This window comes from Cricetulus griseus, chromosome 5 (genome assembly GCF_003668045.3).
Source record: "Cricetulus griseus strain 17A/GY chromosome 5, alternate assembly CriGri-PICRH-1.0, whole genome shotgun sequence".
NCBI classification, from domain to species: Eukaryota; Metazoa; Chordata; class Mammalia; order Rodentia; family Cricetidae; genus Cricetulus; species Cricetulus griseus.
In genome coordinates, this window is record NC_048598.1 from 28,945,048 (window position 1) to 28,963,816 (window position 18,769).

At 40.4% G+C, this 18,769-nt stretch overlaps 1 protein-coding gene across 3 annotated transcripts in view; it reads left to right on the forward strand.

Annotated features, from left to right (window-relative positions):
• The window catches only part of Prrx1 (paired related homeobox 1), a 68,043-nt gene that overhangs the window by 33,174 nt on the left and 16,100 nt on the right, over positions 1-18,769 (forward strand). For all 3 annotated transcript variants that reach the window (XM_035445924.1, XM_027417188.2, XM_027417189.2), the window contains one exon: positions 17,982-18,157. In XM_035445924.1, the coding sequence (XP_035301815.1) occupies positions 17,982-18,157 (176 nt within the window). The remainder of the gene's footprint in view (positions 1-17,981; positions 18,158-18,769) is intronic.

Here is an 18,769-nt window from a genome sequence, read left to right on the forward strand (position 1 = left end):
AGCCAGTACCCGCATAAGATGTTGCTAGAGCAGTGTTCTCCTCTTTGCTGGGCTCCCAGCATCAGCTAACCCAAGGTAAAGAGACAGAGAGAACCTGAGAGTCTCTCACAGCTGTAGGGGGAGATTGTAATGGAAGGGCCAAAGGGTCTCTAGAGGAAGGGACCCTTTCAAATCCTCCCCTCAGCGAGGCCCAGGCTGCCAAGACTGTGTGATTCCTTGTGCTGTGTTGATGGTCCATAATCCTTTGTCAGGGTAATTGACAGCGAAGTCTGCACTTTTGCAGCTAATGATAAATAGGGCTTTTAAAGGTTGTAATTTCTTGTTTAACCAATGCCAGTTGCAAATACTTTGTGCTGAGAAATAATTCCTCTCTGCCAAATAAAATACAGTGGACGTCTGTGGTGTGTTTTCCAGCTTATTGTTAGTCACAGACCGCCTGACAGAGCACTTTCTACGCAGGAGATAAATGCCAGGCCGACGGGCTGCCAATTTCAGCACAGAAAAGACTTTTCTTATGGAAGGAAAAGACAGCTTTGTTTCCCTAGAAAACGTTAATAAAGTTTCTTCCCACTTATATTTTTAACCTTTAACAAAACCCTTTTAGAAGTCAATGGTTTTCTGAAACGAGAAGTCTTTGAGAATCGACATGGGCTTTTCTCCATTCCCTCTTCTGTTCAGAGGCTCCAGTTTGCACAAAGATCCTCCACATAAAAACCAAGAAGACAACGCCGTAGTCACTTCACAGGGATATGGGGTGTCATGGAGGATAGCACTAGGCAAAGATTTCCCCAAGGGTCTGCCTACCTCTAGAAAGACTAGAAAGTGACAAGGAATGGAAGATAAACGGGAGAGTCAGGCTCCCTTTGGCTCAAAAGTAAAAGAAAGGGCTTGTTTATAATTAAATTGATATTACTACTCCCCCATATTCTGAGACATGCCAGCATGCCTCACAATACAAATAGATGAATTTTAAGGGCTTTTGCACACATGTCTGTGATGATATTTGAATGTCGGTGGAGCTGGCAGCTTAAAAACATCCTGTGGTCATTTTTTTAAAAAAGGAAGTGAATTGCCATATCTGATTTTATGGTTTTGGAAGTTTTTTGCTTTTTATGAATCAGATTGCTTACAGTGAGGCGCTCAAGGAGCCCAGGAAGTTCAGTAGGTCTCAGGTGAAATCTTAGAGGGCAAGGCATGTCCAGCTGGGTTAGAGCCATGATGACTTGTGTGACTGTTGCTTATAGAACTGAACACGAGTCTTTAGGAGATGTATCTGGACCATTTAGAAAACCTTTCAGATCTCTTTTATCTAAAAAAAAATGTACATGTGCTTTGAGTCTTGAATCCATACTTTGCATTTTAGTGACTTAGATTCAGATACACTTCATAGGCTGGGAAACAATATGATTTTGGAGATTTAGAAAGAAAGCAGGACAGAGAAGAAAGTGGGAGATGATAGGCAGGTAGATGTTTGGGAATCAGAGAGGCTCGTGCATACTAACCATTAAAGTAGCAGGACAAAGCATATTCTTAGAAACAGATTTCTTCCAAGTCTTAGGACAGAGCCATTTGTCTCATCCCCAGACAAACCTGAACTCTGCTAGTCACCAAGATCTAGCAGGGAAGGCAAACGTGCTCGGGTGACTACACCTCTCCTCTGCTAGAACCCCATTACTGACTTCCCTGCCCTAAAATCCTAAAAGCCAGAGAATGCTGTAAAGGGCCATTGCTGTCCACTTTCATCACCTCAACTCCATCTTTCTTCTCAGAGCTCCAAACTCGCAGTGCGCGCAACACTGGGTAACCGCCATCTTGTCTCTTACTGATACTGTGCCCTTGACAAACTTACTTCTCTGAACCTAGAATTAGAACAATGCCATTAGGGAATAAATGAGCTAAGAATACATTTTTTAGCAATGAGTCACACTTCTTTTTATCACTTTTGTTCTACTAATTATAAATAGTTTTTTTTTTCTCCCTAGTTGGTCAAAATATGTCCTTTTTTAATTTGAAAATATAATTTTCAATTATTTCCTCTTATTCTATGACTCTTTTCTATCCCTCTGACCCATAACTTTCTAGTATATACCCTCATTTAGTTTACTTAACTCCTTTGTTAAAGTTTCTTGCTGACATAAGTTGTTTTCCCCCCGTCTGCTAAACCATGAACTCCTTGTTGGGGGAGAACCCATCTTTCATAATTACCAACTAATTCTTGTTCATTAAATGTTAAGTTACAATAAGCAGAAATAAAACAAAAGATAGGAAATGTGAATTGTTATTTTTTATTGCTACTTAATTAGAATTCCATGAGTTGCAAGCTTACCGTAAAGCTTGGGGGTGAACTCAGTCTAACCTGTGGGCATCCGATTGTTTTATCTCTAATTCAGGCCAGAAACTTTGGTTACATTTCTCAAGCATCACCATTTCAGAGAGTATAAGATTTTCATCCTAAACATCTAAGAAGTAGAAGAAATTTTAAGAACCACCTAAAAAGTAGACTTATTAGACTTTTGTATATGGAGTTGGTACTGTGTATTATTTGGTGTGTTAGGAGGAAGGAGACCTGCTCATCTGCTAAATAAATGTAAATTTTTATACAAAAGAACTAAACATGGAACTATCCAGTCTAATTCCATGAGCATGGGGCTAACTGGCCTTAAGATCAAGGCTTACATCTATGATGACGTAAGGTCTTACACTTTGATTTGTTTCCCATTGTTTATCATCTACTTACTCTGTGAATGTGAACACTCCAATTATTATTATTATTATTATTATTATTATTATTATTATTATTATTATTGTTACTATCTTTTATAATTGAGATGAAGACAGTCCAATATGTCTCCCCCATACATGGCACTAAGAAAGTATTTCAAATGACTTGGGGTAGGTAGTAGATCTGTGCAATTATCCTGTATCCATTGTCTTCATGGCTATCAGATTTATGCTCCTGAATGCCTGTAATGTGAATTAGGAGAGGAGTAGAAATATAGGCTAGAACTTTGGTTCTCAAAGGTAAGCAAAATAAGTGCAAACATTATTAGAGGAATGTATGTCTTATGAAAATCATCTGATCCCACCCTGATCTGATGAAGAGGAAGGCTCATGTATGTATTTCAGTTTCTGGGTTAAAATGGCATCCAATATACTTGGGGAAATTCCTATCTACTAAAAAAAAAAAATCCTTCTTTCCCTCTGTCACTCTCTTTCCTTTTCTTCTTTTACTTTCTCTGTTTTGAGACTGGGTTTCACTGTGCAGCCCAGGCTGCTCTTGAATCTGTATCCTCTTATTTCTACCCCCCCCCCACACACACACACTGGCATTAGTGTCATATACTGCCACGCCCAACTTCTTCCATTTCTTATTAGTTCTTAGGAATGACATTTTATAACCCCCAAGTTCTTTCAAGATCATTGAGTCTTTGAATGTCAAACAGAGCAAAGCTTTTCAGAGCTTGGGTTCTTTAACCAGACTACTAGGATGTCAGCAGCATACCCTCAGCCAGGGTGCTCTAAGCTTTGGCTTTTCATATATAGAACAGATAAAGCAGTAACATGATCTCCTAGGACAAGGACAGTCGGGGAAAAAAGGAACATGTATAGCACACTAATGGGGGCTGCTAGCAAATAGAAAGTGCTCAATAGTTGTTTAGTATTAAGGTATTTATTTAGTGCTAACCTGGAAAATTATATCTACCCAACAGTACATTAGATCCTTGAGAGCATATAAGAAGGTAAAAATATTCTCTGCTTTCAAAGAGTGTACAATGATGATGTTTCATATGTGTGCATCTGTAATGTGTGTACTCATGATTTTAGAACACTTATTTGAACCTCACAAAATTACCCTTGAAAATATTTACAGTTTTTTTCATTTGTCAACTTGGACTCAAGAAGGCTACATTTGCTAAAGTAAGTAACAGATTTAGTCTGTTTCTAAGTGCTCTCTGTCTTCTAACTAGAAAGATATATGCTACAATGTGATAAATTGTTTGAATCAAATACCAACTCAGAGTTAAGGAAGAAAAAATAAAATTAATGTGGCCTAGAGGTTGGAAACAGGAAAAGAAAATTTATTATTATTGTTATTATTATTATTACTATTATTATTATTATTTATGCCTGTATGTATATCTGTGAATACATGTGTGCAGTGGCCACAGAGGCCAGGAGAGGGCATCAGATCCCCTGGCACTAGAGTTACAGGCAATTGTGAGCCATGTGTATGCTAGGAAGCAAACCTGGGTCCTCTGGAAGAACAGTCAATGCTGTTAATTGCTGAACCATCCATCTCTCCAGTGCCACCACTGCTCCTAGAAAAATTTTAATTAAAGGTAGAAATAATAAACCTACTGATTGGCTTATTTTTCCAAAATATTACTAGGTGCTACTATTTCTTGCAGTTAATTAGATGAATTTGACTTCACCAAGTTGTGTTTTAAATTAGCCCTTTTTGGTTAACATTGTATTAAGTGCTCCTTTGTTATACCAGAAACATTTGGAATATAAATGAAATAACATATGTGAGGTGTTTTACGGTCTTTGGACGAAAGTACCCACAGAAACCTGAGCTGTTAAATGCTCAGAAGTTGAGAACACAATTCCATTATGCTTTGCTGATGGAATTCTGTTCTAAACATGCTAAGAATAGAGGTGTGGGGAGTGTAGATTCCTACTTATTTTTCTGAGATTAAAAAATCTTGAGCCATGGTTAACTTTTGACTGGAGACCATAAAAAACACATTCCAAATAGTCATTATATCCATAGGTGTAGCTGGGTGCCTAAGATGTAACTGATTTATTGGCTCTGGGTCACTGCAGTGATGGTCTGGGGCTGTCTGCAAACCTTCTGAGGATGTCCCCTAGAAAGCCAGTGACACACATGTGACTCAAGTTCTTCACTCCCACATGTGATGATCTTGGAGAAGCTCACTTTCCTGATAGTCATAACTGGAAAAAATTAAGTGACAAACAGGTTTTCCTCAATAGGGCTCCTCAAGTGTCATGTTCCATGAACAAAAGTTTTCAAACATTAAGTATTAGACTTTAAAATTGAATTTGGAGAATAAACTGTTTTTCTCAGTCTTCTCTTGGAAGGGGAATCTAACAGGCCTCTATGTTGTTGTGACTGGATGCTTTATGCCATTATTTTTCCAGTTCTGACCACAAGCCCTTCTTTTTCTAAAGGGACCCATAAAGCTTACATAGTGGCTTAGCTCAGAACTTTGAAATATAGACCTCAAATATCTCCAAAGGTGCATATATCATTTGGGTTCTAGTGGGACTGGGACAGTCTCAATGTCAATGTATAAACACTCAGATTTTAATGGAAGTTTGCTTTGTTTTCTTTTTGTGATTGTCTTCAATGTCTCCATTACCAACTGTTTTTTTCCATGCTTGAATTGAATAATGATTTAAGAGCCCATTGATGTGGTGCGGGGTCATGCCAACCAGCGCAAGGTGCCAGTTGGCTTTACTTGGAACCTTACTTACTCTGCCTTGCTTTATTTAAATTTCAGGTGTCTGAAATATCTATTTAAATTTTCTTTTGTTTTGAAGCTAAGTCCAGTTGGCAGTGACACATGGCCATTATCTGGGAACTCCCATCAGCAACTAATATGTCAAAATGAGTTACCAGATACAGTTAGTGCCCACCAGGTAATGCTGAGAGACCTCAGCAGCTTTAATGGACCCTGCAGACAGCCCAGATAAATAAATCTTTCACAGTGCGAGAGTCTGGGCCTTTCCACCATAGGGCTATTGGGTCTTTTGAGTTCTTAATGTTTATAGCACTGTTGCTACTAGTTCAGCTATGAATTTCCTGAGCCCCCCCCACCACACACACACACACACACACACACACACACACACACACACACACACACACACAACACATACACTGCTGGGTCCACTTTGTGTTGCTCATCTGTCTAAAGATTTAGTGATGACTATTTGGGCTTCAATCACCTATTGAAGAGCTCAGTTAAGAGCTCATATTGTTCTTGCAGGGAACCCAAGTTCAATTCCCAACACTCACATTGGAGAGCTCACCATAGTTTGTAAATCCAGCTTTAAGGGGGATTTTCTGACACTCTTGAACTCTGCAGTCACCTGTACTCATGAACATGTACCCACTCACACACAACACTTAATTTAAAAAATGTAAATCTTTCAAAAAAATCCTTCTTTATCTGGGTAGTGGTGGTGCACGCATTTAGCCCCAACAACTCAGGAGACAAAAGCAGGTGGATCTCTGTGAGTTTGAGGCCAGCCTGGTCTACAAAGTGAGTTCCAAGACAGCCAGAACTACATAGAGAGACCCTGTCTCAAAAAATCAAAATGGAAGAAAAAAAATTTTCCTTAAACATAATTAGAAATTAAGAAAGCTTGAAAGGGATACAAAAGCTGAGAAATGACCCAGGGATGTGGAAAGGAGACTGTCTGGCATGGGAGGCCCACTGGAAACAGATGTGTGTGGGGGTGTCCCAGTGGTCACTGAAATACTGTCAACCTCTTCTACTTACCATTTTCTTTTCAACCAACAAAGCCTTTTTATTATGGCTGTCCTCTACCCTGGCTTCTTTCTGCTGTGAGCTGGGACAGCATGGCTTCCTCCTACCATCTTTCAGATGCAGGGGTGTGGTCCTATGGTCATGATGTGAGTCATAGTGACACACAGGTCATTTACAGTCTCTACTCCAGGCAGACGGATCATCGACTAACAAGGGCTTCTTTAGGATACTTAAAACCAGGGCACATGACTCAGTGGAATAAGATTATCCCACATGGAGTTTGGGAAAGTTTGCCCAAATTTAACTTTCTTTCTTTCTTTCTTTCTTTCTTTCTTTCTTTCTTTCTTTCTTTCTTTTTTTTTCATCTGACCTTAACACATCAACTTCCTTGCTAGTTAAAATACTCATGAATCCCTGGGGGAGAATTGTCATATAATTAAGGTTAGGTGTGGTTGACAGGCAGTCATGTTCCCGTATGTTAGAGAGTGAATTAGCCAGGCTTTTGCCCAAGCTTTCTTGCCTGGGAAAGGGAACAGTAAACACAGTGCCTGGAGATGACTGACTAAAAGAAAAACAATCCAAAGTACGCATTCTTTTGGAACACAGAAATGGTTTCACTGAGCCATCTTTCAGGACTTCCTTTCCCTTCATAAGACCAAACTGGTCAATAATTTCATATGTGCTGCCACTATCAGGGTCTAACATTTATTAAAGGCTACGAGGATGGTGGTGTCACACTTCATCTGCCTTTAAGGGTTCCATTGTCAACTGAGAAGAATTAACTGATCTCCTGGATAATTTCTGAGGCAAAGCCACTGGTGAGAGAGTACATCAAAGATCTGAATAAGTGATAACCCTGGACATAATGTGCTTTATTAAGGCCACAGTAAACCTTAGTCCTTCAAAAGTTTGTGTGCCAAGATTTTTCTTTTTTTTTTTTAATAGAAACTGATGCCTGAAAGAGTTGCCAGGCTCAGCAGCTAAGTGTGAATTGGCTAGGTCATACAAGGGATTTTTAGTAAGCAGTTTAATGTAGTCCTTTAGTTATTCCCAGGAAAGTTCCGAAACTGTGCTGGGTACTATTGATGGATGTCACAATGTCACACTTAGCAAGTCAGACAAAATGATTGCTTTCAAGACACAGTGCCTGAGGTAAACATCAGGCATTACAGATTGCCATACAGGTTCATAAGGGTTATTAAGAGGCATAAAATGCTGGAAGGTGGGGAAAAAAATGAAGAGAGGTCTACTGCTTCTTACAGGAAGTTCCTGAAAAGAGGTGGCAGGAAACCGAGACTTCATAGAGGAGTAAAGTGCATAGATAAAGGTAGGCCGACGATGTTTCATTAGGTCACAAGAGACGCAATAGAAGTAAAACATACCAAAAGGCACTGGTCACCATTAGTGCTACCACTGAGTAGAGAGAATGGAGCTAAACAACGCTGAAACTGAGGGAGGGTGTTGCGCTTCCAACAGGAGAGAAGGACGTTCTTGCAGGCTGTGACTCTCCCCTAGCATTTATGAGGTGTCTCAGTCCTCCTTTGCCTACTGCTGACTCTGGTGGCCATTAAGTTGACAGGATATATTTTCTCTGCTGTTACTTTTCCGTTGATGTACTTGCAGTTTTGCTTCTCACATCAGCATAAAATCCTCTGAGAGCAGACTGTAGGTTGTACTTCTCTGTATCCAGAGAGCCTGCTTTACCAGTTGGCAACAGGAAATTGATAGATATTTGGGGTGATGGTAAGAGGATGTGAAGGCTTTGACTACAGTTAGAGTCAATAATTTTGGTCTTCAGGATATAAACACTGTTTGCAGCATGAAGAATGCTCTAACTCATGGAAAGGAGGTCAAAGACAGAAGAAATGAATGTGGTATATAGTTATTACTACTTCTTTTAGTTCAGCTGGAGGACAGGGTAACTGTTAGGTTTATTCCTTGTCTAGACAATAATTGGACATAAATTACTTCTTATAAAATAACATCCATATCACTTTCAATCTGGAGATTTATCCCTATGAGATTCTTTTGGCATTCAGGTATTTGTCAATCACCCAAGATTTCCCCAGGCATGCTAATTATGGCACAACCTCATATAATTTATAATCCAGCCAATTAATTTCTTTAAAAGGAAAAAAAAAGGAACACCAAAACAGCATAGATCACCTAAATCAAACAACTACTGAATGCTTTCTATCTGGCTATGTTGTTGAAATAAAAAAAAAGAAACAATCTCATGATCCCACTGTGAGACATTGGTGGTACTTTAGGCTGACATCACAGACTTGGCCTTTAACTCCTTGAATTAGAATCCAATTCTCCTGTTTTCCAACCCATACTTATTTCCAGAATTACTAATAATAATTACTAAGACACAATATGTTTTAAAACAAAAGGCAATGGTGTGTAACTAGCCATTACAACTGAATTCCTCTAAAAAATATGTCAATTCTTTGTGTCAAAGAAACTTTCCTGAAGTAAATGCTTACTCCCGTTTCACCCCCTCCCCACCCCCATCTCCATCCCAGTTTGGGTGTTGTTGCTCTAACACTCAGTGTGACCTGTTTAAAGGTCAGGTCTTGGGGAAGTAATTTGGTTCAGATGAGGCCATGAGGGTGGAGTCCTCAAGATAGAATTGGATCCTTGTTACCCCAAGAACACACTTCCCTGTCTGTTATTTTTAAGGCCCACATTCAGGCTCTAAAATTCCCCAGTTTCCAGGCTATGAGAGATACATTTCTGTTCTGTAACTCACAGTCTATGGTATTTGATGACAGCAACCTAAACTGACTGAGATAGCAACAGAGTTTACATAAGAAAACATTGAAACCCAGAGATGTTATGGACTAGTATCCACTCCCTACCCCTAAAAAAATTCTAAGCTGTGAGAAACTACACTTTTACTTTTCTTGTTCTCTAAGGAGAATTTTAATTTCCTTTACTAAAACACTATTTTTAAATGTCAGACTTCTTATGTCGGGCATATTGGCATCCTCCTGTCTCCTGATTATTTTGGTGTCTAAGACCAGAGTAACCACCCAGAAGCACTTCATTGCCTCTTCACACTCCCTTGTTTACTGGCAGATATTAAGATGCCCGCCCTCTGTGTTCTAGCCTGATGGAGAGCTAGTGTTCTGTTCCTTATGGAGTCTCTGCCAGAAGCATCCTGCCCTTTCAACCTAAAATAAAAACATGCAAGGTAGTATAAGTCACACTATTCTAAGAGCTCAAATACATTTTAATTATAACTTTCTTTTCTTCTCTTCTTCTTCTTCTTCTTCTTCTTCTTCTTCTTCTTCTTCTTCTTCTTCTTCTTCTTCTTCTTCAATCCAAGGAGAAGAGCCTTTTAAGTTTCTTTAGTCTGGTCCTTCCAAGAGCTGAGTTTATTCATTAACCAAGGATATCTTACTCATCAGTCTACTGGGGCGGGGGAGTTGGGGTGTTTTTTAAGCCTGCTTTTACCCGATTTTAAAGTAACATTTTAAAGTGTAACAAATAAAAGGATCATCTTAAAAAATGACCTGGAGCTCAGTGGATCTGCATGGGAGTGCCAGTTCCTCCTGGCAATGTCATGACTGATGCTAAGCCTTTTGTGAGGTGGAAACAGTGCTTGCAAAGAAAGCATGTCACCAGAAGCAGCCAAAGCAGCAATCCTCACCTCACCCAGAGCTGCCTGTGGAGGGAGTAGTCACCTGGGGGTGGGGATGGGGGGACCACACACCTGGAACACCAAGACTTGGAAAGCTTTTAAAATCTGAAAATCTGATTGAGAATCTATTCTTTCCCTAGAATTTTGCCTGCCTTAGTAGTTACTTTCTTTTTAAAAATCTTTTGGAATTTCCCAAAATGCTCAGGCATAAGAAAGAAAAAGAGGAGAAAAAGAAAACTCACTGAATAAATATTGAGTAATGTGACTTTTAGTTTTTAGACATGTAGCAACCAAATTAGTTAACACAAAGCAAATGAGCTGGGAATAATTGAATTTTCATAGCCTGGGTTTCGCCTTTGGCCTTCCCCTTTTTCTTGTGTTTTCAAAAATACCAATTTCTGGTGAGGTTGCTTACAAAAGTTATAAATTCCTTACCTATTTGAGTGCTGGCATCTGCTTGATGTTTGAATATTTATTTTCCAAAGCCAGCTTTAGAAAGAAAAATCGGCTCAGTAAAAAGCCAGGAATTGACTAAGAGCAGAAGAGTGTCCCCAGTGGAGGGTCCTTGACAAGCAGTGGATTTTCTCAAGTTTTGCTAGGTCTACCACCATGTCTTTGTTCCTTCTGATTTTTAAAGCTTTTATGAATAAGACTGTTGAGCTTCCAGCCTCTTCTACACACTCACCCAACTTGATCAAGCTGTGGTCACCATATCTGAAGTGTCTGGTGACTTCCCCTGTAGCTTTTCTGAGACAGGATGGCTCCCTGCAGGCAAAGGGATCAGCCCGATGGCTCTGACTAGTTCATTTCCAAGGAGAAATCACACCGATAATGGAAGCCGCACAACCACTTACAAATGCTTTCCCTGTGCTCCATTGGCTTCCCAGGACTCATTCCTGGAGGCCCCAGGCAACCTTGAAAGGTTCTTCCTCTCTATTCTGTTGTTTTGGAAATAGGCTCAGAGAAGTGAAGCCCACAGTCCAAGATCGCAGATAACAATGGGTGGGGCAGCAGGAAAACAGGCATCTTGGTTTCTAAGCCGACATGCTTCCTGCTCTGCCCCAGCTGCATGCCCTCCATCACAGTTAGGTGGACCTCATCAAGGGTTCATAACTTGAGGGGGTTGTACACATCTCAAGCCAGATCTTTATGTCTCTATCAAAGAGCAGGCACTCTATCCAATCACTCAATAGCTAGAATGTGTTGTTAGCAGCCAGAGCAGCAGCAGCAGCAGCAGCAGCAGCAGCAGCAGCAGCAGCAGCAGCAGCAGCAGCAGTATTGTTGTTGTTATTGTTATTTGGGGGTTCTGGAGAGCAAACCTAGAACCTTATACATATTCTACACAGCTCCAGAAAAAGCTAGAGTTCTGATATTGGACTTCATAGATATGTTTGTACTGAATTCCTTTAGGAGTTCTAATCAGAAATGTCTTAAGAGACACGCCTTGAGAGTTAAAGCACATAAAAGTGATGTGGATTATGTTAACTTTTTTTTTAGCCCTGAGGAAGTACATTTGCCTTCCAGAGCCAAAGGAAGTAGAAAAGAGGAAAGATTTAGTGCAATACCAACCACATTAAAACACCTCATAGTGCTTAGTGATTTCTGTTCCCAAGGAAGGTTGGATGTAATGAGAATGCTACAATTTGAGATTGTACACAGAACTACATGCTAACCTTTTTAGTCACAACAATTAAAAATAAATTTACTAAAAGATTCAATGTGTGTGTGTGTGTGTGTGTGTGTGTGTGTGCGCGCGCGCACGCGCGCGCGCTTTCGTGTACTTGTGAGTACAGGTGCCTGTGGACGTGTGGAGGCCAGAAGATGGCGCCAAATTCCCTGGAGCCCCAGTTAAGGGTGGTTACGATGTGGATGCTGGGAACTCTGGCCCCGTGCAAGAAGAGTATGTGCTGTTAACCACAGAGCCATCTCTCCAGCCCACTTTTTCATGTCTTTAGAATGTTCTTTGCTTGAGAGAATAATTACATTTTGCATGCTTTCATATTATTCTTTAAGACTTAGACTGATGCTTAGCTAAATACATGCCAACATGATGGTAAAGGGAAGAGTACGCATGTCTAATTTCACCATACAGTGTGGGCCTGGCAGCTCTAAGGTGACTGAGCATTTACCTCCAATGACCAAATAGTTGCATATTTGTATTGCCAGAGACCTTGTCTCTCTGCACAGTGGATGAGATTTAGTGGTGAAGGACCACACAAGGACCATGCTGTTGAGAAATGGTGGGCATGCCGCTAAACCTGGCTTTGGTCATTGTAATCACGAAGCTCCATTTGCATGGCAACAGTGCCTCCAGTTAAGTGGTACCTGAGCCACTACTTATCAGGGCACATGTTAGAAGGATGCCATCCTAATTTCAGTTAAAGCTAATTGTGCCCAAGGAAACACAAATGTTATATTTCACTGCTTTTCATAGGCCTGACCATCAAAGCAAAACAGTTTTTAGTGGCTTTTGCAATTATGCTTCCTCTCAATTTTCTAAAGGTTACAGAGCCCGAACCACACAAATCCCATTAAAGTAAGTAGCTGTTGTGCAATATAAATTGCTTTGAAAACATTCTTCAATGCCCATAAAGTGATCAGCGGTCTGCATTTCAGATCCGCTTGCCTGCCATGATTTCAGCCCAGAGACAGACGACAAGCTTTGATGTGGTGGTTGCTTTCTGCTACTGAAGTTGGCATTTTATCTTCTTGCTTCAGATTTCTTCCCAAATTGATGTGACTCAGGCATAGGGAACACATTTTTACTGCGACTTTCTTCCTAAAATATAGATTTTTCTTTACTGTACCTTTAAATTACATTGGGCTGAACATTGACCTTGGACCTCAGGGGTTCCTCCTGCTGGCTGCTGCACAGCAAAAGGTCAGAGACTGCATGGGGGATGCAAGGTCTTAGTAAGTAGGGATTACCACAGCTGCCTCCTCCTGATGCTTGAAGGGATCGTTTTCTGCCTTCTTCAGTGCAATGACAGCCGTCTCAGGCAGAATGCAGAGTAAACCTTATGCTACAGCCAGGGTGAGCGTTACTTTTTTTTTTCAAGCCATGTGTGGATACACAATTTATCTTGCAAGGTTTTCTGGCCCCCTTTCCTTGTGAGGTGTTTCATCTCTGCTACTAATACTGTGACCCATTGAAAACATTACTTTTTAGCATGTCTGTCTCGTACGTATGAGTTCCTGATTACTTAAATCATTCATTCCTCTCAAAGCTGCTTTTCACATAAGAGATGAAAATGAAGGACTGAGCCGCATTTACAAAGGAACAAGACCACAGGTTTTTCCAGTCTCTAGATCTGAAGAAGACACACTATAAAAGATTTATTTTCCCTTTGTATTTAAAATCACCCAGAAACAAAGACATCTCCGGCTTAATTAGTTGCTTTGGACTATTAAAAAGAATCATGCGAATTCAGGAATCATCAAGTCCTTTAGACTCCAGGCCTCTAATTCTTTCGGTCTTGCTGCTACATGTTAGTATAGGCCTAACTCTTGCATGCTTTCCTGTCAGCTCATCCATGCTTCCTCTATCTCTTCCATAGTAATGAATGAATGCGCAACAACAGGAAAATATCCACCTGGAAAGAATTCAGTCATAATTTTTACATAGTATTTAATACAATGTTGACACATGTATGGGAATTTAGGAAGGGATAGGTCAATATGAACTGAAGTTACTGGCCAAGTCTTAACTCAGGAAGTAAAATGTAAAGTGTTTCCTAGGACACATTGATTTTAATGTGTCCTGTAAAATGCAAGAGAAGTGTACCCATGTGTTTCTGGGGAAAAGACGGAAGATAGAGGTATTCTTTTGTGTGAAAATAACGAGATACTTACCAAGGCAACAGAAAAAGAAAGCACAGAATACCCAAGCTAAACAGCCACTCAAGATGAACACGGCTTCACGGGCATTCTGGCAGGAATGGTATATGACACATTGATTCTTGTTCACAAACCCTCCTTATATTATCTTTATAACAGCTAGCATGATAAAACATTTCCCATGAATAATTTCCCTGGGTAGCACTCTATTCTTCTTGTGGATACTTTCTTGTTTTTCTCTTGCACAGCATGTATATTGCCATTTGTACATAAGAATGGAGTGAAGTAGGTGTCTTGGCTTCCAGCTCTGTCTAGAAATCTCCAATTTTCATTGTTATTTTAGGCAAATCATTTTGTTCTTCTAGGTCCCTTCCTCATCTGCAAAATGAGAGTGTTGAATTAGATAACTTCTTGGTTTTTATTTGGTGTAAATTTTTCTTTCTTTCTCTTTCTTCCTTCCTTCCTTTCTTCCTTCCTTCCTTCCTTCCTTCCTTCCTTCCTTCCTTCCTTCCTTCCTTCCTTCTTTCCTTCCTTCCTTCCTTCCTTCCTCTCTTTCTTTCTTCCTTTCTTTCTTTTTGGTTTTTTTGAGGCAGGATTTCTCTGGGTAGCCTTAGCTGTCATGGAAGTCACTCTGTAGACCAGGCTGGCCTCTTCCTCCCTAGAACTGGGATTAAAAGTATGTGCCGTTACCTCCAGCTGGTGCAAAAATTTTATGATTCATGATTCCAAGTGAGACCACACCTGTCCATAATACCAGTTTAGTTATCTCATCATGAAAGTGGCAATAACAGTAATTACATACTTGCCGTGTATTCAAACCCCAAACCTATAAAACCCATAACTTCCTTGGATTTACAAATTATTTCAATAATAGCAAATTTACTATTGCTTGTGGTAAGGTTCTAATCTCTTCAGGATGCCAAAGAATGATGTCCATCCCATCATCCCCAGTTGGATATTAGTGTCTATGGACCACAAATATTGAAATTCGCTTTCCTACCAGAAAAATGACCCTCCTGCTCTGATAAACACTCACTGCTTGCTCAACCAGAGCCCCAAGTCAGATGAATGCATTTATCACAGGTCTTCAAGTGCCCTGAATTTGTAAACTTCAGCAGTGTTTATTTATTCTTTCCTGCTGTGGAAGATACTGTACCCAGGCCTGTTCTTCAATGGTAGGGAAAACTCTCAGGCTGAGAGTAGTGAGCAAAGACAGATGAGCCAAAGGGCTGCCGCTCATGCTGCCTCTGCTGCCTATTCATTGTCTCTTTGCATTTGACTTGGGCTTTGAAGGACATTTGCCAGAGCCAGACTACTGGGACCCTTGTTATTTGCATGTCTTTTCTCACCTTCAACATGATCTGAATTGATGTTTTCATTCCTTAAAAATAGCAAGCACATTCACTGGGAAACTCTTGCTGGAATCACTTCAGATCATCATAGCTCTTTATTCCCTGTCATAAACTGTAATCCTCCATTTCCCTTCCTCCCACATCAGGGGAGTTGGTGGTTTTATAGTGGACAGTCAGTGGGATTTCAATGAACGGTGGGAGACTTCAAAGAACTACTGAGTGATTACGTGGCAGGTTGTGGCACTAAGAACAAGACATAAAATATTCTTGATCTTGATCAGAGCTTGGCAGAACAAGAAGAAACAGGATTACATAACAGAACAAATGATTTGTAGCCTGTGACTATGCAGGAGAAAGAATTTTCTTGAGTGAAGAAAAATCAGAGTATTTACTTAATCTGGGTTTTTTTTTGTATGACAAAAAATACTAACTTGTGGTCTGATTGGTCTCAAATTTAGAAGAGTAGAGAAGCTAAGGACTTTCTGCAGATCAGTGTTTAATAGAAACATGAAATTTCATGATGATGTACTGTCTCAAAGTCCCTGAAGACCCAGAGATACCTAAAGAGCTAGGCACATGGAACTATGGAACTGTGGACAAGAGATCTGCTGGGATGTGTGTGTGTGTGTGTGTGTGTGTGTGTGTGTGTGTGTGTGTGTGTGTGTGTGTGTAGGGGGGACAATAAAAATAATACAAATGTTTTCAAACAGTTGAACAGGAAGGAGATTGTCCATGCAAGAGAGCTGCTAAAAGGCATTAGATCCTATATGTTTGATTTTCAGTGTTGATGTTATTGTCAGCTAATTTTCCTAATAGGTAAAATAGTGTCAGTCATGTTAGCTGGATGTTTTAGGCCTGGAGAGACCTTAGAAATTATGATGCAAATAATGAATCATCAGAACATGACTTATTTGAGAGTTTCAGGGGAATGTGATGGAAGCTCCATCAAGGTGCCATAAGTATCAGAAACAAATAGGATTAATGGAGCTCATGTATCTCTCAGGGAATAGTGACCAGCATTCCCTTCTTGGAGAAATTGGGTAGGATCTTATACATTTTTCCCTTATAGAGACACTTCTGAGGGCAAGAGAAGTTTCAAGTTTCCCATGGGAAAAAGTTTCAGCCAGTGTTTATTGTATCTGGGTCTTTAATTGCTAAGGACAATATACAGCATCTACTCTAAGTCCTGAAGGAGCTTGAGAGGGAAGGAGTCTCAGAGTATAAAGACAGCAGTCTCAAGCATCAGGCCCCCTAGAGATCTTCCCTGCAGGAGTCCTCAGTCTAATCTGCACTTTGAACCCAAACATAAATCTAGAACAGGCTCTAATTTGTTAGTTTGTGCTAACAATAATATTACGGCTGAGGTGGATATCCATAGGGCATCTTGATTCTTGCTAGCAGCTTTGTCAAGAGTGTTGTGTGTGTGTGTTTAGTCAAAGAAAACCAAGATTAGATGTGCTAGAAAGAAAGAGATGAGAACTTTTTATTGAGGATGGAGCAAATACACAACTTCCCCTTTCCCCTCATCTTTACTCCTTGTAATTGTCTTTGGGATGAGCCTCTAAGCTGAGAAGTTACTGGACAGCACGTGCCATAAGGGAATTCCTATGAGATGAGTCATATAGGCTCTGGGAAGTCCAAGTGTCAGGACCTTGGGTTGCTGGTGGTATTAGCACAGTTGATCAACCACTTGGTTTCCACAATCAACCATTCTTGTCCTTGAGCTTCGAAGGGGTTCAGGATAGGCCCATGTTATTCTCTAGTGGAGACATCCTGTTCTCTGAATGATGAGCAAACCTAGATGGCTCTCGGGTAATTCAAAGCAAACTCAAAAGAGACCCTGGTAGGCAAAAATTCAGGGATGTAATTATCCAAAGGTTCCCCAGTCCTCAGGACCCTACTACTCAATGTAGAGTGCAACTGTTTCAGGGGACAGCTCCTCATTCTTGTGTTTTCTTAGGGTGAGCCCTAAGATAATGGTTGCTTGGGTTCCTGATATTGTTCTTGACACTAACCTTGATCTAAGCTGGCCTCCTCCAGCAACAGCATGGAGTATTTAATGATTATTGTTTTGGATCACTGCTTCAAAGAGAAAGCATGTTAAAATGGAAATTGCTGGATTTGAACAGTTTCTTTTCTGTAAGTGGCCCTGGTGACCCTGGGTCTGTGCTTTGGAGAGGATCCAGGAGGTGCCTGGTATAATCAGTGATGAAACTGTATGAATGGACATCATATTGTCTAAGGGAATAAGGTAAAATGCAATCTACTTTTATTTTTCCATCTATAATAAAATAGAGAGAATATGGACAAGCAATGAGATTTTTCCTTTAGTCCTCTTTTACAAAATAGGTTTCGAAGAGCATGAAGGTAATATTCTTCAGGCAACCATCTCAGGTCGAATCTTACATGTAGATGCAATAATGAGGCACCAGAAACTGAGGAGGATCTTGGCCCTTGCCAGGATTTGTATCAGAAAAGTAACATTTGACTTTAGTATTTTGCTAGGGATGTGAGCAAAGGAACAATCTCATTATGGACAATGGTAACTCTAGACATTGTCTAGAGACAATGGGATCTCTGGAGTGGTATTCATTCACTCCTCATCACCAATCCATTTCATTCCAGATGATCAACTGAACTCAGAGGAGAAGAAGAAGAGAAAGCAACGGAGAAACAGAACGACCTTCAACAGCAGCCAGCTGCAGGCCTTGGAGCGTGTCTTCGAGCGGACACATTACCCGGATGCTTTTGTGCGAGAAGATCTTGCACGTCGGGTGAACCTCACTGAGGCTAGAGTGCAGGTAACACATGCTTTGGGTGGCAGACACCAAGTGTCGCCTCCACTACGGACCCATCTCTGAAGACTGTTTATGAATCCAAGTTGTAGGTTTGGGACTGGAGCTGATACTGATAAGGGTTGTGCATATGAAGTATGACACCAGGTTTTGTATCTTTACTATGTTTCTTTAGGTTGAATGGTATTTTTAAAAATCAAACAGAATGCCTTTTGGAAGGATAGAATATGCTGTAACAAGGGCTATCCATTTCCCATTGTTGTGAGCCTTGTATTTGGTGTTCTATTACACCATCTACGTGAGCATTTACCTCTGCAGCCCCAGCTTTCAGTTTGAGCCCCACCTAAGCTATTAACTCCCCCTCACCTGAGTGTTCCTCTCCAGCTTAGGAGAATAAATAAACCTTCCAGTACCTTGGTCTAAGTACCCATGATTATGAATGGTGATAAAGACTGGAGATGAATATGAGAAAATAAGTTAAGAGTACACTCAAAGTATATAACTTCTTATATCTCCACTGTCTCTATGAAATAAAACAAGTCAAGGGGAGGTAGAGTAATGGTGACTCCTTCAGTTGGAAGAGGAGTGTAAGCTTTTCCACATGGGGAGGCGGGCTCC